The 21,434-nt window shown below is 46.4% G+C and overlaps 1 protein-coding gene across 3 annotated transcripts in view; it reads right to left on the bottom strand.

The window, feature by feature from the left end:
* The window catches only part of TTC28 (tetratricopeptide repeat domain 28), a 195,312-nt gene that overhangs the window by 43,338 nt on the left and 130,540 nt on the right, over nt 1-21,434 (bottom strand). For 2 of the 3 annotated variants that reach the window (XM_075516443.1, XM_075516444.1), the window contains one exon: nt 8,570-9,077. In XM_075516443.1, the coding sequence (XP_075372558.1) occupies nt 8,570-9,077 (508 nt within the window). Of the gene's footprint in view, nt 1-4,210; nt 4,315-8,569; nt 9,078-21,434 lie in introns of those variants that run through there. The other variant, XM_075516445.1, reaches the window with a different exon arrangement.

Below are 21,434 nucleotides of genomic sequence, written 5' to 3'. Positions count from 1 at the left end.
TATTAACATGAGGCTTCAGGAGAAGGCAATTTAGAAAACATGGGCAGAACAAAACAGGATCAAAACAGCAAACACCTGGCTGCTGAGGACAGTTCATTTTTCTCCCTTCACACTGCAATTGTGATCAAAGCCAGAGCTCATGGCAGGAGGGACTGGCTCCCTGGTGTCTTAGTCCAGCTCCTGGCCAAACCCTTCCTCAGCTCCAACGAGCCTGCGGCTCTACTTGATCAGCGTTAGCTATTGCATCTCTGGCTGATGCATTCCTGCCGGTATGAGGAAGGAAGGTGGTGGCAGGAAGGACGGGATGAACTAAGCTAAGTGACCCCACATGAGTATTCTGGCCCTCCATCTCCCATCTGGAGACGCAGCCAGTGCTGGGGCTCGGTGGGCAGCCACACTGCCGTGCACAGCAGAGCGCTCACAAGAAAGACCACCGATTTCTGCAGAAAAAACACAAAGTAATTACAAGGGCTGGAAGTGGAGTGGATAGAAAGCTAAGTAACTTAGAAACTGCAAAAAACAGTCACTGTGAAAGCGTCCCATTGCTTCAGAAACTAAAAAAGATGGAATTAACTAAATCCCTCCACTGGAAACACAAGAGGTGTCCAAGCTGGAAGCAGACAGAACCAGCACTGCCTCAAGGAGCCCGTGCTCCCAGCCCTGTCTCCCGAATACTGTGTCCCTCCCAGCCAGCACCTCGGGGTCCCTCAGCTCCAGCACAGGCAGGCAGGCCCTCCCCAGCAAGACGTAATGCAGTGGGCCCCACCTGTGAGAAAGCTAAACACACAGCTTATTGAAAACCACCTCTGAAAACCCAGGGTTTCCAGAATGAGGGGACAAGCAAGCTTTTCCTAATCTCTTACTGCTAAACGGACAGACTCCTCAAGGAGACAAGACATGCCGTTGCCCTCCACCTCCTCTGAGGAATCAGGCTGAGGAAAGCACTCAGCTTGAAGTGACGGTAAAAGGAAGAGAGAGGACAGAAAACAGCTTAAAAGCAAATTTGAGTTCAGCTGACTGCCTAGATAACCTGTTCTTTAATGAGATTGCTCTTAATTATGAGTCAGAAAGCAGAAAAGAGGACAAATTAAAATTTTTTAGTGGTGACTTTGGCACAAAGGAAGCAAGTGCTACTTGAGACGTACTGATAAAACCCAGTTAAGAAGCAGTGCTGACACAGAGAAGGATGGGATTATTATGGAGGAAGGACTGGACAACCTGGCATACCAGAGCAACAAGAATGGGTTGATGAAAATCAGCAGTAAACTATGCAAAGACATGAACTTCAAGACTACAAGGGCAGAGAGTCATCATCTGGAAACAAGAAGAGAAGGAGCTATCCAGTGAATTGATGAACTTCCAGTAAAGACAGACAAATGTGATTCCTGTTGGACACAGAAGAGTTAATCAATTTACAGACCAATGCTGGTGTAACCACAGAGGGGCATCAACCCAAGAAATTATTTTCACCACCAGAGTGCCAAGGCTCCAGAACAGCCCTACAGAAGGATAGTGAACCAAACAAAACATTACTGTTAAAATGGCACATGCTTACTTTATGAATCATGGTATTAGCATTACATGGCATGTGCAGTAACAGAGACTGGATTCAATGCCTCAGGAGGCATCTTCCACTTCTCTTAGTTTAATCATAGATTTCCCTGCTAACTCTGAGCTTCTACAACTTTTCTGGGAGAGTATCTGAGGCCAGCAACAACCACTCATGGGCCAAGGAATTACACCGGGAACATGGACATCCCTTATTGTTGGAGCACACACTGCCTGAAAAACACATTGCCTCCATGAGTCGCAGCTTGCACTGCCACGGTGCTGCGCAGGACACAGGCCATTTGCTCCTAGGCCACCCTCCCAAAAACGCTTACACCACCAAGTCATTACATCACCAGTAATATCCCAGGCAGAAGTGGCTGATGCAGGACGTGAATGAACTCATCATCAAGACTAAAAGCACATTCATAGATCATTTCCTTATGCTTCGTTAATCGCAAGTGTGTCATGCTGAGAAATAAAACATAGCCTTACTTCTCAAGGAACAGAATAGGAAAAATGTCACCAGGACACTGCCAGGAGCTACCAGCCCCAACTTGCTGAGGTCTGCAGATGCCAACTGGCTGAAACAGAGAGTAACAGGACAGGCAGAAGGAGGACTGGCTGGAAGGTCGGACACCTGGATGAACTCAGAATAGCATGCAGATCTTTCCTACCACATGGCTGGAAACACCCACCCACCCAGATCTTACAAAGACTACAGGGTCACAGTCTGCCAGAGATGCACGGGCTCCACAGACTGGCTGCTCCCATCTACTGAGCCTTGCTGCCCCAGCGCCTGCAAACACAGCAATCACCTAGTTCACTCCCCTGCTGTGTCGCTGCTACTCAGTGGGTTCCCATCATCCTTTCTGTACAAGGTGCCATCCCTGCCCTAATTTCCAAGCATCCTGCTCTGTCTCCCTCCCATCAAATGGCAACTGCGTTTTCCCATCCTCGGTCTATCCTCAGCTATACACTTAAACAAAATTATTGTCAAAGCCAGAGACAACCTTGGCCCTAGACTGCAAACATGTGGCTTGCTCTGAGGGGATGCTGACTCTACACCTTGCTGCTAGTTTCATGTATGTTTTATCTGCGAGCCATGTCAAGCGTGAGCTGTTTCACATTCTTTCCCATGGCCTGCACGATGCAAGCTCCTTAGCTGCAATCTTTGGCAACAAAACAACTGCAAGAAACAGACCAGATGCCTCTTAGGAAAGAGGGAGGCTCATTTTGGGCTGCAAGGGATCCTGCTCATCTGGAACATGCAATAATTACTTTATTTAATATCCATCTCCCCAAATCCAGATCGGTTTCCAAGCTGGTATCTTAGAAATGAAGATGACACCCAAGCAGGTCTGACCTGTGATTTGGTGCTTCTGTTGTCCACATGGCACTGAGATGGGAAAATTTAGGCTGAGAAAAACATCTGCAAAGCTGCCTGCCTGCTAGAGGTGTTGGAGCAGCACGGAATGCAAGTTCCTGCTTTTAGCACTTAGTATATTAAAAAAATATATTAAGAGATAATGTGAGGAGCTTGGTGTGAAATCCATACTTTAGCTCACAATTTCTCTTGTGCCCAAAAAAATCCTTCTAAATAGCTCTTGTACTAGGGTATCTATTAGCCATTACAGTTCTCGGGCCAGGCTGCTGCTGTGTGCAGAGTACAAGACGCTCGATCAGGCTGAGGTTCCTCTGGCCACCTGTGGATCACCAGCCTTAAGATGTGAATCCCGCTCCTGTCACAAAGTTCCTCTTTTTATTTTTCCATCTCAGCCCTCTTACCCTCCTTGGATCAACATTTCTGGTAGCGCTGGAGATTATTTTGGCAAATACTCAGCTGACTTGACAAAAAAGGAAAAATTGGTATCCCAAGGTCATTTAGGAGGCCCTAGTGAGCAGACAGGATGCCACAGCTCAGCCCCAAAGCTTAAGCACCCTGAAGAGACTCCACTTCACTGTGAGGAATACGAACAGTCAGTGCACAGTGGTCACCATTAAAATGCCATCGACAACTGCATCCACAGGAGCGGTGGATGAAAGATGAGAACGCTAGTGAGAAGTCCTATGCTCACTGTAATTGCCCCTCTCCCTCAAGATGGAGGAACTCACAATGGAAGAAGAGTGTCGGGGATGCTGACCCAACCCAGACTCTCTCCCACTGCCACTTCATACTGTACTTGAGGATAGATAAGAAAAGAAGTATCTGGGGCTGGAGATAATGGGAATTCCTGCCCCAGGACACCAACCTCTCCTGTCCCGCATGAAGGAGGAGGAAAAGTGGGAGAGGAAGATGGCAAGTCAAACACAGAGCATGGCTTTGAAAGGGAAACGACAGCCAAAGAAGTAAAATTCATACCAGAGGTTAGGGCAACAGGTTACTGAAAGAGCCAGTGCTGCCACTCTCTGGAGAGGCTACGGATGGAGTTTCGCCCTGGATACTATGTCCACCAAAAAGGCTGCTCTCTGTCACAAGCCTTGCTCAAGCAAATTCCCAGAATTTCATCTAAAAAATTAAGGTTGCTCTTGGGAAAAGAGGAACCTGGTAAGAGACCCCACACAGCACCTCCTGGTATGTTTCCATCATTTGCCAGGGGTAATTAGAAAGGACGGCCCAGGAAGGAAAGGTTCTGACTCACACTCCAAAATCATCACCTACCAAATATATTCTCTCTTTGTGCATTCCTCAACAGACAAAAATGAGGTTCGTAGATGGATGGGAGATGAAGCCTTCACTTCTAAATGTTTTAGTCAGCCTCTTTACTGCCAAGAAAGGAGAAAAACAGTGAGCAAATGTTTACCAGGAGATACCTAGGACAAAACCAAGTAGCATAACAGAGAACAAAGCTGTGCTCTCCTCACCCATGGAGCCTGCTATCACATTAGTTTGCTCAAGCTGTCACCCATCTGTTGTGGCCACTTAAGGAAGAAGGATCCAGAAACACACTGTCACTTCAAAACATCATTCTGACTCATTCTTAACAGCTATAATCACTGACTTCAAATTAAAGATAGCCTTCTGGTCAGGCAGCTAGACTACATTCTGGAATAGCACATGAAGGATACAGCAGAACAGACCCAAGACAAGAACCCAGCAGACATGAGGGAAGACGGTCAGAGATAGCCCTTACTGCCGTATATAGTGTAAAGCACCAAAAATGGCACAAATTACATTAATTCACAAGCTTTCTTTCCTTAATGATGAATACAGTTAGAACTGGGTAGAAACCTGTATAAGACATCAGCAAAATAATCATAAAAGTTACATTCTGCCTATGCAAATCACCAATTTTTCCAATTCAGGCAACAAGTCGGTAAGGTGAGAGAGAAGAAAGTGTCAGACTAACTTTAGAACAGTCTTTGCAGCTCCTGTGCTGCAGCCCGGCAGGCGGTTACAGCAGAAGTCAGAGGGACCACCAGTCTCCCACTAGCATTAGCCAGTGCAGAACACACCTCAGCGTCGTGGTGGGGTCACAGCTACACCAGGGCCTCCAGCTTAGACTGAGATAACATTGCTCTTGACTGAACCTGCTCTTTCAGAATGAAATACGAACACACTGAAAGCTGAAACAGAGCAGAAGTGGTTCTGAAGCTCATCCATGTGGTGGGAGAACCACGTCCCAGCTCCCTCCTCGGTGCGGACAGGGAAGCCTAACAGCATCCACCGTCTGACGCGTGCTCTGCTGCAATGCAGCTGCCTGGATGAGTGCGCCTGTGAGCAGAGATGAGGGGAAGGGGTCTTGGGTGAGTTAGCTAGTCCTTCAGCAATCGGGGAAGAGATGGCCAAATGTAACCACAATTTTTTGACCCTAAGTACAAAAACGCCTCAAGAGAAAATATCTGGCACCTTTGGACAACACACGAAGCACATGAAGATAGGCACAGAAATTCTTTTGTAACTGCAAAGAGATGCTAAGCACCAAGGGAGAGACTTTATACTGTATTTTATTAATAATCTGAAGTGTCCTCCCTCCATCGCAACGGGAACCCTGAAGAGCTGCAGAGGCTGAAAAGCCAGCTCTCTACATGGAGCCTTGACATTTGGAAACACCATCTGCTTTGCAAAGGCTGACAATCTGAGACTTCTGGTTAAACTCCACATCTTCTTGTTGTGAAGGGCTTGATAACTTGTGACTTGCCCTCAGTCCATTACCTTCTGCTTACCGAGTCACAGAGCGCGTTATATCTCCCTGCAGAGCACTACAGCAGCTGGGCTATGTTATATTCCGTGTCTGTCTTGCTCAGCATTAGATCGTACACTTAAGAGAGCTTTCCATCTAAATCAGTGAAATGCAAACAGAAAATTTCTGTTGCTTCAGCAAAGAGGCCAACTCTAACATTCTGGCTTGGAAACACATATTTAGATACGTTTTTTTGCCTGTCAGCATGGTTATTTTGATGAGGTTTTGTTTTGCATGTGGATTAGATGAAAGAGATAATTAAGACTTGACTTTTTAATTGGTACTGGATGCATTTTAAACAACAGTAATACACTTTTCTCAATAAGAACTGCTTGTTCTCTTTCTCCACTATAACTTAAGTCTGACAGAGAAGACAAAAATATAGCCAAATAACAGCTGAAACGTGAGATCCTGCACTCAGAAGCTAGAAAAACTATTCTAACACAACGGGTAGAGTGACTGAGTCAGCATACCAACTGAAAGTTATATTTAGGCTTAAATCCAACACAAGAAAAACATTCTCTGCGGCACCAAAACTCTTCCCTTTTTTTTTTTTACAAAAATTTCTGGAATTACATGCTGAAAGCATCATTAAATCCAAAGCTGCTGTAAGATTAATAATGATATTAAGATGATTTTTCTAGTCCCAACTTGACTGATTTTGAGCCAGCAAAATGGTGAGAGAATTTAAACCACAACTGAGTACCATGAAAGGTTGAGGAACAAGAGCAAGTTCCTTCCTTTTGCAGCAGTGCTTGTTTCATTCTGGGGTGAGGCAAAGCAACTACAGCGAGTATCAGCACTTGCAGCAAATTGCTAAGCCCATCTCATCTCAACATGTCTGTACCAGTTTGTTGGGGTTTTTTTATGATGCTGAGTAGCACAGAGACAGACTATATTGAACATACAGGCAGTTAGAAGAAAAGCTACAGAACTTTAATCAAGCTCTTTCAGCAAACAGCAAATCAGCAAAACAGCTGTGGTCTGCCCAATGGCAAAGGGCTCACAAAACCAGGAAATAGGGAAAACCCAAGATGGCTCATCACCACGTGTAGGGAAAAAACCCCAAATCAAGCGACAGCTTCCATTTCCCCAGACTGCATTTCCTCAGTTTCCTGGATTTGCTCAGAAAGAATTGGGACAATTCTCCAGAAAGCAGCAAGTGCTTCAGAGGGGAGGCAAATGAAAGTGGTTCTGATCTCCGGAGGTTTGCCGGTGCTGCTCAGAGCACGTCCACTCCCATTTTATAGGTGCTCACGGCTGAACACAGCCTTGCCATCTCCCAGTAACTACGCTAGCAGAACAGCCTGCACACCCTCTGGTCAGCTTCCACTAGAAACAAAACACATTAAGTTAAGCTTCACAGCAAAAGGAGCTTTTCCTCAGTCCTGATGATGAGCTGGGAAGCTAGTGCATTCCCCAAGCATAGCCAAGGACAACGTCTCCATCTCCGTGACCAAGGACCCAGAGTTTACACCTCCCCCTGCTCCCTGCCTGGACAATCCAAGGTCCCGTTCCTCCACATGGGCCCCTCTGTCCCTGTCACAGACCAGTGGATCCCTCACATCTCTGCATCCCCCCAAGACCAGCCCCACGCTGGCGGCAGAGACAGGGGATGTGGTTTGTGCTTTGCTAGATGCATCTGCTGTTGTTCTCTGCAAAAGCCCTTACATAAATGTTAGAGGAAGCCAGATGCAAAGCTTCATCCCTCCAGCCCTCTTGCCCATTGGGTGCTCTGTCACGCTAACGGAAACGATATCAATGCTCACTGCTCTCTAATGCTAAGCACGCCACAGGGCTTTTGCCTCACATACCTATTTTGCCTCACACATTTGCCCTAATTTGTATAAAGGAGGAGATTCGCAACACTAATTAGAAAGCTAGGACTGTTTTGTTTTCTCCAGTTCACCTTATCTTCTTCATTCAGCTCCTGAAGACTCAGCTATTAAGAGAAATTAAGTAATTCATCAAGCCCTTTTCAATTACCTGCTGTTGATAACATCAGAGTACAATTAGCATCTACAAATGAACCAAGTGCCAACTGCCAAGCAGAAACAGAAGCTAATTTACAGCGTGGGGCAGCCTGCACAAGCCGAGATTCAGGGGCTGCCAGCAAACACATATTTTGTTATACCAGCAACAGCCCTGTTCTGCCACTCCCAGCCAGCTGAGAACACATCCTCAACAACAGCTGGAACGTCAGCAGCACAAACGCCGCATCCCTCGGAAGAGATGGAAACGCATCTTTGCTCGCTTCCACATCTGGTGTTGTGAAGAAGCAGCAGGAATGGGCTTCACTTTAATGTAATTGAGTCCTTCCCAGCCTGCCAGCAGGATGCCAGTGTCTCTCCTTAGAAGAACATGAGACTCCTATACTCTATTATTTTAATGTGTACGTTCTAAAAAAAAAGTTAGGATTCTTAGTTAGGATTTGACCCATGTGTCTCCCAGCTTACAAGGCAGCAATATATTGACATAGCCAGCTGACAAGCTCCCAAAGAAACAGCCAAGTAATAAACCACGTCACTTCTTGCCTCAGTGCAAGACATACGTTCATTTCTGACACCTGAATAGCTCTTCAAATGCACTTTACCTTTTCATTTCCCTTCTGCCATAAGCTTGTGCTTTCTGGTGCCTCTCTGAGCCGGTTAATAATTGAACATGAGATATGTTACATTGGCACACAATCTGCCAAAGTGCTTGTTTAATTTATGAAGGCAGTCTGGTAAAACTGGGGTAACTAAGAAGACAGCACACAGCAGACCTCCTGCATCCTGGCAGCAGCTCTGATAGTCACGGCATTCCCTGACAAATTCTGCTCCGTGTCAGGGCCTTACCTAGATTGGAGGAGGCTCTGCCTTCAGCAGCTCGGTCCTGCAGGCTTTCAGCAATGTGCAACTGTTCTTCATGGTACTGCTTAGCCCTCTCCAGGTCCTGCATACATCTAGCTGCATGGCCCAAGCCAGCATAAGCTCGCATCTCAATGGCCTTCTCAGCCAGCTCCTGGGCCAACTCCAACACATAGTTGTGGTAGGACATGGCTTTGTCGAAGTTTCTCCGGTAGTGGTAAGCACTGCCTAGGTTGCTGTAGGCTCGAGCTTCCTCCCGCTTGTTCCCCAGCTCCTTGGCGATCTTAAGATGTTGTTCATGGCACTGCACCGCATTTTCAAAATCCCCCATTGCAATGTACACTGCTCCCATGTTGCCTAGCTCCCGCGCCTCAGAGAGCTCATCTTTGGACTGCTTTGCAAGGAGGACACACTGCTTGTGGCTAGCCAGTGCATTTGGGTAGTCCCCAATGGCTGTGTACACATGGCCCAGACTGCTCAGTGCTGAGGATGCTGCCTGCAGGGATAAGAGAGAAAAAAGTAAGTACAAGTATTCATGGAAACAAGTCAGATGGCCCCAGTCCTAGAAATCAAAGCCACAAAAGGCCATTCTGGAGAAAGAATGTGACTAGCAGCTAGAAAACCTGCTCTGCAGTTCTTCTACACCCCTCTGGGCAGCTCAGGCGGAGGCAGCAGGAATGGGGTTGACTCAGGAGAACAAGGCTAGGATTATCCTTTTCTCTGAAGCGTACAGTGTGTCTGTGTACCTGGTAGAGGGAAAGGACAGCACTGCAAAGATGCAGAGACTGCTGAGGAAACAGAGAAAGTGATCGCCGCAGAAAACTGCACTCCAGGACCAGCCTGAGCTGTCTCACAGAGCAGCGCTTCCCCTGTAGGCAGCCACACCTCAGGCTGCCTCTCATGACTACTTTAACGTCTACACCAAGTCCTGCTAACACAGCGAACAATCCTGTGTATGGCAGCTCTTAAGAAAGCAGACGAATAATGATGTTCACCTGCAGAGAACATTGCCAACTAATGCCTCCCCTGTTCCACCCAGTGAGCTCACATCAAAGCAACAGACTCCTGAGACCCTGCAGGCTGATGCCAAAGCACTGTCAGAGACCAGCAGCAGAACACGTAACTTGACACAACCATGCTGCAGGCTGAGCCACCACGAGGACTCTGCGGTCTCTTCTTTCCAGGCTAAGCAGCCATTGAATACCTGCTGCTGGAAAACTTACACACTTGCAGCCAGCACTCAGCTGGAAGAAGGGAGATGCCTCTGCCTCTATCTTACAATATCAGTAGGCCAGTGTGTAGTCACCAACATCTTCATGTACTTCTACTTGGCCAATCACACCACGGTCTGAAGAGCACAGTTCTTACTGTGCAGCATCAGGGTCCTTCTAGCACAACATCATTTGTTATTGAGCCCCAAACAACCTTGGGATTGCAGCAAAGACAACAGTATTTCAGCAGCTGGAGCCTCTGTCCCCTGGGGACATCTTAAGTAAATATAGCTATTTGAAAACCTGAGTTCTTACCACCGAGAAACAGCTGTATGTAACAAGACAAATTATCTGAGAATCAGATTCTTTTGCCCACTGCATCTACCAGGACGCAGGCCTGCCTTCCACCTGGCAGAGACAGAGCATACACAGCTGGACAGCAGGGCAAGGAGCCAAGAGCAGGGATGTGTTCCTTCTGCGTAATGAATATCTGCTGCCTCAGCATGGCTGCTCACTCCAAAGCCCTGACCCCAAGTCCATGGTCCCTGCATGTGCATTTCCTTTGCTACCCAGCTGCTGCTGCGACCCAATTCCACAACAGCCATCTTTTCCAAACCTCCAGAATGGAGCAGTCAGGGTGCGTGACTGCACAGAGATCGGTCTCACCCCTCCCTAGCACCCCAGCTCAGGAAAGATCCAGTCCACCCTTCCACCTGAGATGGTGACACAGCATCTCAGGACACTTGTCCTTGCTATTTGAAATGGCATAACCCCGCGTTACCAATGAAGAAGTAGTCTCACCTTTTTCTGATCCTTGCCTGTGCGCTCCCGGTGCATCCTTAGGCTAGCGTTCCTGTTCATGCAGCGGATTCTGAGCTCCCCAATCACCTGTTCAAATTTCCTATTTCCTAACAGACAAGATCTTTGCACTGAGTGGTGTGACGGGGGAAAGGGCAGCCTGACCACACCACCAGGCTGCAAGCAGGTGGGGCCCCTTCGGCTGTTCCAGGGTTGAGAAGAAAGGCACGCTCCCTCCATTCTTGCTTTCTGAGCTCAACCACTGAAGAGACCTGTGTGGCATACTTCTATTTTATTTTGCTACTCCCCTCTTGCTATGACTTGGATGGCCCTCCAAAGCAGTTGATACTGGTGCTGTTTAAGGAACAAGCATACTTTACCTTTCTGGGTGTAATATCCCTAGGCACAACACCAAAAGCTCTCCCATGAAACGGGATTCCATATGGTAAGTGCAAGGGGTGCAACTGAAAGCACCTCACAGGTCATGCCAACCAGCTATTTCCAACTTGAACACCACGGAGCTGGAGAAAGGCTTCAGCACGATACCACTGATAAATACACCAGCCTAACCCTCGGGGAACGCAAGATGAGCTGTAAAAAGTGAGCTTCTTGCTCTGCACGCATGAGATGCGACTCAGACCACAACTCCGCAGCAAGGTTCAGACAGCAAGAGGACCTCCAGGATTAAACGACTTTGTAGATTCAAGCCTCTTTTAACTGTTCTAAGCAGCTGCCTCTTCCACACTACAAAAGCACATAGAAACGCACACTGACATCGAGGTTGGAAGGAAAACGCTTACTTCAATTAAGCAGCTGGAGTAGCTAAGGGATGATGGTGGCTCCCCATCAGTGCCCAGAGTGGCCGTGATGAACCTCTCCAACCCACCCAGCATCAGACCAGGAAGTCCTGCCACATTTTCCCTGCGAAGTCACACATCTGCCCCCAGGAGCTACACAAGTTGGAGAGCTTTCCCTCACCCTGGGCATTCCCTCTGGACACTCGCCTCGCCTTGATAAACAGGTATGTTCCTGCTTGGTTCCCACCTGCAGACTGGCTATGCCCCGCAGATGCAGGATTTTAATTCCTTTCTCCAAGGCAAATTATTAACCTCTTCCTGGACACACAATTTAGAGATCAGATATAAAACAAAGCGGATCAGCAAATCTCTTCTACAGGAGGAGAGCTGGCTCAGTACCTCTCAGCTGGAACAACATTTTGCTATTGAAATTGCATCCCTGAAGAAATGAGCCTTTCATGACTTTCAAAAATAGTGGCACGAGAAACCTTCCTAAAGATTATTTTTACTAAAATTACATCGCAATTGGAAGAGTAATGCTAAGTCAGGAAGATCTATGGGCCAGGGCAAGAGGCAGAGAGCACAGGTGATAAATTATTTTTGTGATCAGCAGCATTAACAGAGTAATATTTCCACACTGAGGAACTGTAAACACACTGTGCTGATTCAAATTAATAGGGAAACCATCTTTTCTGATACAAGAACCTGAGGTGACAGATTAGCTATTAAACACAACTTATAGGTCATAAGATAGAGAAGTTATAAGGAAGCTCTCCCTTGGCCAGCTCCGTAAATAGCCAAGCTACATTTGTTCTCCCTGAAACATCCTTTCAGACAGCTTAATTATAACGGAAGAACTGCCAGAATTCAAAACGTCTTAAATTTTTTCACTTAGAGCTGCAGATGAACTTCATTCAACGCAAGGGACAACGCAAGAACAGCAGTGGCAGAGCAGCAGCCACTGTTAGGAAGCCCTGCAGCATCCCCGCACGGCCACGGTGCCACTTCACATGACAGCAGGACAGGAAAGCCTTGGGCTTGGTCCCACAGATGGCGAGAGCAGCGCTGGCTTTCATGCTGCCAATACATGCTATAACGAACTAGAAATAAGTCACTTTTGCTGCTTTAATTACCACAGAGTAAAGAGGGGAGCAGCTAGCAGCAACTCTTCAGTGACATACACCCTAGTGACAGGCTGGGAACAAAGCTACTGAACATGCTGCCTCATGGTCAAATGGTTTCTTGGGCTTGGGAACTGTTTGTCCAACAGCAAGCACCACAGGTGGTGTGAAAACCAGCTAAACCCTCCAGAAATAAATGATTTACAGCCTCTGCAGAAGCACAGGCACTCATGAAAGGAGAAATTGCCCCTGTTGGGATAAGGAAGCCAACAGGGCCAAGTTGAGCCAAGTTCATGCTGGTAGCACCAGAGACGCGGGGTCTCCAGTTGGAGACAGGCCGGACAGACACGCTTCCTGCAGGATGGCAAGGCAGAAAGGACAGGCTCTTCTTCAGGCACAGGCACTTGGCTCAGAATATCAGGGACCAAAGCCATATTCACTCCAAAAATTACCTCTGCAGGACAGCCTGCAGGGCACTGCTGCCTTCACTCCTACCTCCTGCGACTCCTCCTGCCGGTGGAAAACTCCACGTCAGCAGCTAGACCTGGCATCCAGCCGGCCACCACAAGGCAGGCACCCAACAGGACAGTGATGCCTTGGGAAGGGACCTGGACCTGCAGAGCGCGGCAGACGGCCAAGAGGGCCGCAGCTCCTCGCTCCTGGAGGGCAGGCACTGGCAGAGGTCCCAGCCCCTCCTTGGTGCTGCCGCGACCGGCCAGGCTGTGCAGGCAGGACCAGCTGCCTCCGCACGTGCGGCAGCAGGCAGAGCGAGGAGGCAGCCCTGCTCCATCTTGGTCAGACTCGCCACAGCATCAGGGCGGTTTGGTCCTGGACAGGCTCTCCAGCAGCGCAGTGAAGTAACTTTTTGGCTGACACCAGTGAGGAAAGGCTCTTATCTAAAAGAGGGTCTGAGGGGGCCTGTTTTGAGGCTGCTACAAAACCAACACAAACATTTTTGTTCTGAGTTTTAATCCATTTTCACACAAATCTTCATGAAGATTAATATATACATAGTATTGAGTCATTTGCAATCTCACTAGGAAAAAAAAGACAAAAAATAGATACATGCAGACATCTTGCGCAAGCCAAGACCAAAACACTGCATGGGGCCCATTACAGACTTCAGGGTGCATCGGAGCTCCCTTCGTCTTGCTGATGAGCAACACGCTCGCTGCTGCACAGAACACGCCAGTAGGCCACTCTGGGCAAAGTTAAAACCCAGCACAACACAATCAGCAGAACTGATTCAGCAGCCTCAGTTAATTCTGGAAGACAGGCCACCACCACCAGCAGCACTTATGATATAACTGGGAAGAGAATGGAAATGTCTTTCTGGAAAAAAAGGAGTCAGTGAAAACTGGTGTCTCCTGGGGCTGCTAAAAAAAAAAAAGTGGACATTTATGCATACAGATTGCTGAATAAGATGAGCTATGGCAAAGAGCCATCTAGACAGAGACTCAGATGATATTAATGGGCTATGGCTAGGGAACAGAGGCATAAATGGAAAGCAGCAGATCTCAGATTTTCTGTGCAGAAGAGAAACTTGCCAGATGCAGAGACTGCTCATACTGTACATGGGAAGAAATCTTTAGGAGGTCTCCTAGACTGGGAAGCGGATCATAGGAAGTGAAATTTGTGTGGCTGGAAATGTTTATTCTCAGGGCTCCTAATCCCTTTGCCCAATAGCATTTCCAGGCTCACAGTAAAGACCTAGAATGAAGGGTACAAGCTCGGCAACCGTTCTCAGGGCATTCAAAAAGACTTGGCTTACACGTCTGAGTGCCCAGGGCTGGATGGTCCAAACCAGGATGTGGAAGGAGGATAAGAGAAGCAGAAAAGAAAAATAAGTAGGAGGAGACAAAAAGAGAAATGGAAAATGAATGTTAGAGGCTGACAAGAAATAGTCCAACTTGATTAGAAAGATGGGGCTGTTTCCAGAGGCGAGGCTGTTGCTCTCACAGACAGCCAGACGAAGGCAGGAAGGCCACCGCTACCCTCTGACACCAACACTCCCCATGTGTTTTATTCTGCAGCAACTTCCACTGTTAACTGATCCGAGTGCTCTGAGAGAAGCACTTCTCAATCATCTCGGAGTCTGCATGAGCAGAACCTATGGCACTTCTGGCTTCCCCGGGGCTGGTTGCCTGCAGCATCTCTTCTCCAGCAAGATAAATACCAGTACTCTCTATGTACTCTCGTGGGGGCAATCAGTGGAAAGACTGTGGAGCTTGACATTAAAGAAGTGTTTAGGAACAATTTGGTGATTACATCTGCTGGGGGACACCAAGGACTCACTACAGGGGGTTAGTAACAGAATTCCAGAAGATAAATTTATCACTGTATACTTAATAAAATCCTCCGCATAATAGGATCCACCGGGAACTCTAAGTAGCTCACACACTGGGCCAAGAGGGTAGGGTATTCCCATACGCGCTGGCATAAGAGTCAAAACGCTGCAGCGAGAGTACAAGGTTGATACTAGCTACACATGTGAAACAGACTCCAGCTGTGCTAGCACGAACCTCTGCTTGGTGGCAGGGTGATGAGAGACTACAGCTTCATACCAGTCACGTTTTGCATCAGCAAACAAAGAAAATCAATGCTTTATACATCTGACAAAGACAAATTTTACAGTGGGGATTGCTTACACCTCCAATTATGCAATTTATCACTTTAATAAAAAGCAGATTCTTCTGCCACTGAGCAGAGGCACAGAAGGGAGTTCTGAAAATGGTTTCTAATTGCTATCTTTTTCTTGGAAGCAACAACGAGCTTAGGTTTTTCAGCTGAATAAGGTAGAGAGTCTGATGTTAAGCAGATGTGCATCACAAAATGACAACTAATAGGGACCTGGTGACTTGGAGAGATGTGTTTCTTAGATATTTCACCATTGCCAGAGAATGGTCATTTCCCAATTATGTTACATTTAAACAATTCATTAACTGATTGCAGAGCCTCCTTAAATGAAAACACTGTATAATAATTCTAGAATGGGCAAGGTGAAAATGTTGTGCCTGGTATCTCACTATAAGGTAGCCTTAATCCCCAAACACAGACACCAATTAGGATTGGTCAGAGATCAAGCTTTTACAGCCAAGGTGTGGAAATAACTGGCATGGACTAAGCATTTGTGAAATTCAAAAGCCTGACTGCAGCATGCTCTTGCATACTGTTTCTCTCCACTTCCATTCTCCCTCTGCACGTGGGGTAACAGCAGTGCCTGATCCTACACAACGCAGTGGAGCTGTATCCAGAAGATCAGCCATGCATACTCATAACACCGGTACTCAGGACAGTCAGCAGTACGCTCTTTTCAAGAACCAGCATACCTCCTCCTATGCATGCTCTTGCTCCTGAATGCAAGCAAAGGTTTCCTGGTTCACTGACTGTATTTTGGGGGTGGTGAGGGGAAGGCAGCTTCAACAGATTGTTTCTGAACACACATACGCACACTCACAAAATACTCAAAGCTGAAAGCATTAACAGGATGAGTTCTGCTGGCTTCACCATAAAGAGTAAAATCTCACTGTATCTTACAACAGTGTAACTTTTCTGTGTAGTAAGTACAGATGTTAGCTTACAGTAACGCAACACTGTGTAAGCATTTAAGCTCTTTCTGTATGTAAGCATGTAAGCTCTGTTTGTTTTATAGGTACGGACCATGTAATTGCTGTGCGCACAGGCAGGACAGCAGCATAACAGGGGATGAGTACTTTCAGGACCTACTAAAATGATCCAGTGGCTGTAAATTGCACTTTATCTCCGGTTTTATTAAGCCCCTTAATCATTTCCTCAGAATTCACCAGTATTCCACAACTAGCCTTGGAGATCTACTGATTTATGTACTAATGCAAGTTGCACACCCAAATACAGTAGGTGTCCCCTCAACACTCAAAGCTGCCCTTCCCTCCTCCCTCAAAGGCGAGGCTATGTGCCAGTAGCACATCCAGCTTTTTCCTTTGTGTGGCATGCTTTTGAAAATAAGAAAGGAAGCAGCAGGCAAAACTCTCTTCCTGTACATTATCTGTACGCAGAAAGAAGGAACGGATTTGCTTTTAGGTAATTATTTCCTCGGGGAAAAAAAAAAGTTACACTGGAATCAATATCTCTATCAAATCCAATTTATTTGTAGAAAGTCTCAGTCTTTTACATAGAAACTACCAAAAAGTAAACCCCAAAGCCATGGAACAGAAGCACTAGTATCTGAGTATCTGGAAGGAACATTGTAACTACTGCTAACTGAAAGGGAATAACCAGAAATTAACGACACAACAGAAAAACTCAAAATATACAGCAGAAAGAGATAGCTCCAGTCCCTTCTTGATTAATGATTAAATCCATGGCTCTGCAGGTGTCAAGGACTTGCTGCTCATAACAGAGGCTGCCATGGGTTGTGCTTACAATCCACTCCCAGCCCACTCTTTCCTTACTTGTTCAGGGAAATGACCATGTTCTACAGGACTGATCATTCTTCCCGTTTCGTGGTAAAAGAATCATGCAAATTATGTGAATCCAGGCAAATCTGAACAGCACCATGGCTTGACTATCAAGTTATTCATAGTCGGTCATCTTCCTGAAACCAAAGACTTCAAAGGGAACACTGACTTTCAGCTGCTCATTTGGAGATCAAAGTAATGCCGCTCCAGTGGAAAATCCATTTACTCAATCTCCTCCATTGTCACTTAGGAGCTAGGTGTCCAGTTCCGCCCAGAAAACTTGTAAAACCAAACCCGAGTTACGCCCTTAACAGAACTGCAAATATTCTTGACCAAGTTAGCAGGGTTTTGCTGGAAAGCAAAAGCAGCCACTAATCCAAGCTGATACCCATTTCTTAAAACTGCTTGTCACTCATCCTGAAAAGACTGTTCAGGTTCACCAGGCGAGCTGGCACAACACCACTCACTGTGCAAAGCCTGGGTAACCAGGCGGAGCGTGCTTCTTTTTCTGGGGTGGGCTCTGCAGCACTGAATTCTCATCCCACAAAGAAAAGGAAGTCATGCAAAATACACCAGCCCAGGAACACTACGAAGTAGACCTCAGCATCAAGTCTAAGCATCACCTGGGGTTCACATATCTTCATCCCAAGTAGCCAAAATTTGGTAGCTTTCCAGACATAGTCTAAAAGGCTCCTGTATGAAATCACTTTAGGGAGGATGGCTGACTTGACATTTTTAGTGATGATGTAAGAAAAGAAGCCCTCATTTAAAACCACAAGCCTCTCTGAGATGGTGACACTGAGGAGTGATTCATGCCCCGGTCAAAGTCAGTCCTGGAAGAATAAGCCAGCACGTTACAAACTTGGATCTCACAGAACCCAGAGAAGCTCTTTGTGCAGGCAAAGAAATCTTTAACTCCTACAGTGGTGTGCTGATCTGTGCCAATCCTAACACTACCCTTGCTCATAAAGCTGGATACCACTTCACTGGAAACTCAATATGGGAAAGCCTTGACTGAGGTGGGCCTTCTGAAAACCCAAAGAGCACGGCTCCCTGAGTTGCAGCCCTTACACAAGTTTTCTGCTTCATTTCTTTTACTGCAATCGGGTACAGGCCTCAGTGGAGTGCTAGGTTTTGCAGATACTGTGAGAGGTAAGTAAAACCAGAAGACTGCATTTCTTTCAGCTGAAATCCGTGTGCTGTGGAGGTCAAGTGGGGACATTTAAAGGAGATCCTCAGGAAGTATTACATTTCCCTTTTGAGTCACAAGTCCAAACAAAACAAAGCATATGGCCTTCTAGCGCATTCCCAAATTTCCTGCACTGGTCAGGTTTCCCTTTGTTCTCCTTAATCCTATCACATTTGAACCGGATGAACCTGTGTGAACCCAGTCAAGCTGACTTTCTCTAAGAAGAGCTGCTAAAGACAGAAAGAGAAAGGCAAAAAATTTATGCTCTCCTATACAAATCCAACTACTTGATGCTCCAGCACTATGGTTGCTCACATCACTGAACTCATTCTCTCACCCACGCAGGTAATTCAGTCTAAGATGTAATGCAGTGCTAGTGCCCTAGAAGACCCAGAATCCTCAAATGAACTGATATGGCAAATGTTTTCCTAGCAGCTGGTACTCAGCCTCCCTCCAAGAAAGCAAGCCTCCCTCCAGGGTATGAGGGAGTTTTCCCCAGATCCCTAATGAAGCAAGGCTACCATCTGCAGTGAGAGGCTGAAATCAAGGAGGTAAAGGATAGCACCGTACTTTTTAATGAGGTTTTCAATGTATATCTACATCACAGCTCAGATTTTTGAGTCCCAGTAGTTAATCAGAGGCCCCTCAAAGACCAGCTGTTTGAAGCTAAGTATACATGGGAACAATATGAACTGGAAAGTGTACGTCTGTAACTTTGTACACAAAACAGAGCCAAACATCTGGGCCAGACAAAGACTGAACTTTAGTGAATTGAACAATGCTGCAAAAAGTGTCCAGGAAGACATTCTGCAGACTGAGTCAAATCTCTCACAAGTTCTCATGAAGCCAAAATCACAACACCTGCAGAACCTGAGACTTCAAGGGCAGTAGGGGTTAAAACTAAGCTTCTATCCTATTAGGAAATCTGGAAAACCAGTCTGCCACACTCTCACCTAACTCTGTACCAGCTGCTTCATGCCCCTTCTTCAGCAGCCCTGTGCAGAGGGATTCAGCACACCCGTGCTACCCTGATCTCCTCAGCCAGGTCCTGCTAGTAAGTGGCCAGCATTGAGGTTTCAGTTCTGTAAATCAGATTACCCTCAAGTCTAGCACAAAATCAACAATGATTCTGGAAGACATGGACCAGGATCTGCAAACACCTCCTCAAAAAGCTGGGAAAGTATTAGCACCAGTCTCCTGGTAAAGCAAGCAAACTCTTTGGTCCTACACAGACCTGAAGATGACAACACTGCTTTTAGTGTAAAGGGCATATGTCTTATAAAACAAAAGACACTCAAGCCACAGTTAGTCTCCACATAGCAACGATGGGGCACGCATGCTGGGATGCCCTGTGGAGCCCCCTCCTCCTTCAGCTCAGCCTCCTGGCTGATCCCTGGGAACCCTGCTGGGCCCCTCCACCACGGCAGCTGCCAGCTGGGAAACTTCTGCCAATCCAGCCAACGGCGCATCTGGACCTTACCCATTTCAGACAGCACAGTACTGGGAGACCGAGGGCTGAAGCTGCACACTGGGCAGTGAGTGACTCTTGGCAGCTTCCCCCCCAGTAATAACAAAAATAAATATTAAAACCAGCTTGGGATCAGCAAGAAGGCTCTGTGATGCTAGGCTTCGTGCAAGGGCTCAGATTAGACAACAACTTTCAAAGGAAAGGCGACCCTTTCTTTCTGCAAGCATCCAGTCCATGAACCACAAGGACCTGATCTTTTTACCAGTTTCTGGTTTCTGTGGGTAATTTTCCACTGAGTTCCTAGGAACTGATGCTGGTCTCTCACCTCTTTGGAAAGAAGGGACTGGGAGCAGTCTTTTGTTTGAGTGGTTAGCAACCTGATCAACCATTCTGTTGTTTGTAAATCCTGTGTAAAGTGTCATGGGATTTGGAAAGCTGTTTCTCACGCAGAGGCTGAATCAAAAACCAGCTTGTTTAAATTTCTTGGAAGTACCTCCAGGACTCAAAAGATCCCCAAAAAGAACCCCAGAGAAAAACAGAAGGCATAATGGAGAAACAAGAGTGAAGAGGTAATCCCATGCACCAAAAATGTTTACGAATATAGATGCACCACAGTCACCCATTTATCTTCTTGCTGCTTGACCTTTTTGATAAGATACCGTGTTCTTTTGACACAAGAACAGGACGACACCCCTGCAAAGTTACCATCTCTGCAATACATACACACAGTGCTTATGCAATGGGCTGTAGTCTCTTGACGTTGTGGTATCAGTAACAAAGAGAGAGTAATTTCTTAACAAAAGCTCTCACGTCATTTCCAATCTCTTCTCTTGAAAAAGCGCAAGAAGTGAAAGCTACTGCTGTTTAATACAGTAGCACTGGTAACATCCTAAACTTGTCATTCCTGCACTTCTATTAGCAGTGGCTGCATTAACCACTAATATAGGTTATCAATTAGCAAAGCCCTCCTGAGCCTATTCCTTACTTCTGGAACTCCAGTCAGATGTGATAAAGCTATAAGGAACAAGGTATACTCTCCTCTTAGTCTTCCCTATTCATGTTGCTACAGGCAGCAGATAATCCACTTCTGGCAGACAATTAAGTAATGAATTATTTTGAAGCGGTGGCTTCACTACAGAAGAGGAAAAGGGACAGAAAATAGAAAAGCAGAGAAACAAATACGTTCTCTGCTCGTTTTCTGCAAAGCTCTGTCGCTTACTGCGGCAAGTACTACTTTCCTACTTTCTTTGCCTCCACAGCCTGGTTCTGACATCTTAGTCAATGTTTTCATGCATGACAAATTGCTTTAGCCTGAAGACTCTTTCCACTTCTCATTTGTGAGGTATTTATATCCTGTCCTCATTTTCCAGACTGTTTGCAAACATAACAAGATAACTGCGGTCATAAGATTTTCAGATTTTTCCTTTCTGAAAAATTTGGCAGCCCCAGGGACAGCCCACCTCTTCATATGGCTGAGTCCCACACAAATGCCACGGGCAGAAGCTGCTGTGGGCTCCCTCAAGCTGCAGTTAATGAATGAATTTGACTCTTAGCTTTCCAGCTGAGACTGATGATAATGAAGCACAAACGAGGAAGCAAGTGGCCAGGTGATGATCACTTCAGGATTTTCAGTGAGAAAGAGCGGGCCCTATAAGAAGTTATATTTTAAAACACCTGAAAGCCACTTGAATGCAATGGAGAAGGATCACTGCTGTGAATGATAACCCATCCAAAGCTAAATTTTGTGTAGAACAGGAGCAGCACCCAGCCCACTGCTGTGCACCCACGTAACTAACGATACATGAGCAGAAGGATAAACAGAAGGGCTTTCTT

This window comes from Mycteria americana, chromosome 13 (assembly GCF_035582795.1).
Source record: "Mycteria americana isolate JAX WOST 10 ecotype Jacksonville Zoo and Gardens chromosome 13, USCA_MyAme_1.0, whole genome shotgun sequence".
In the NCBI taxonomy this organism is placed as follows: Eukaryota; Metazoa; Chordata; class Aves; order Ciconiiformes; family Ciconiidae; genus Mycteria; species Mycteria americana.
This window is presented reverse-complemented; position numbering and strand designations above follow the sequence as displayed.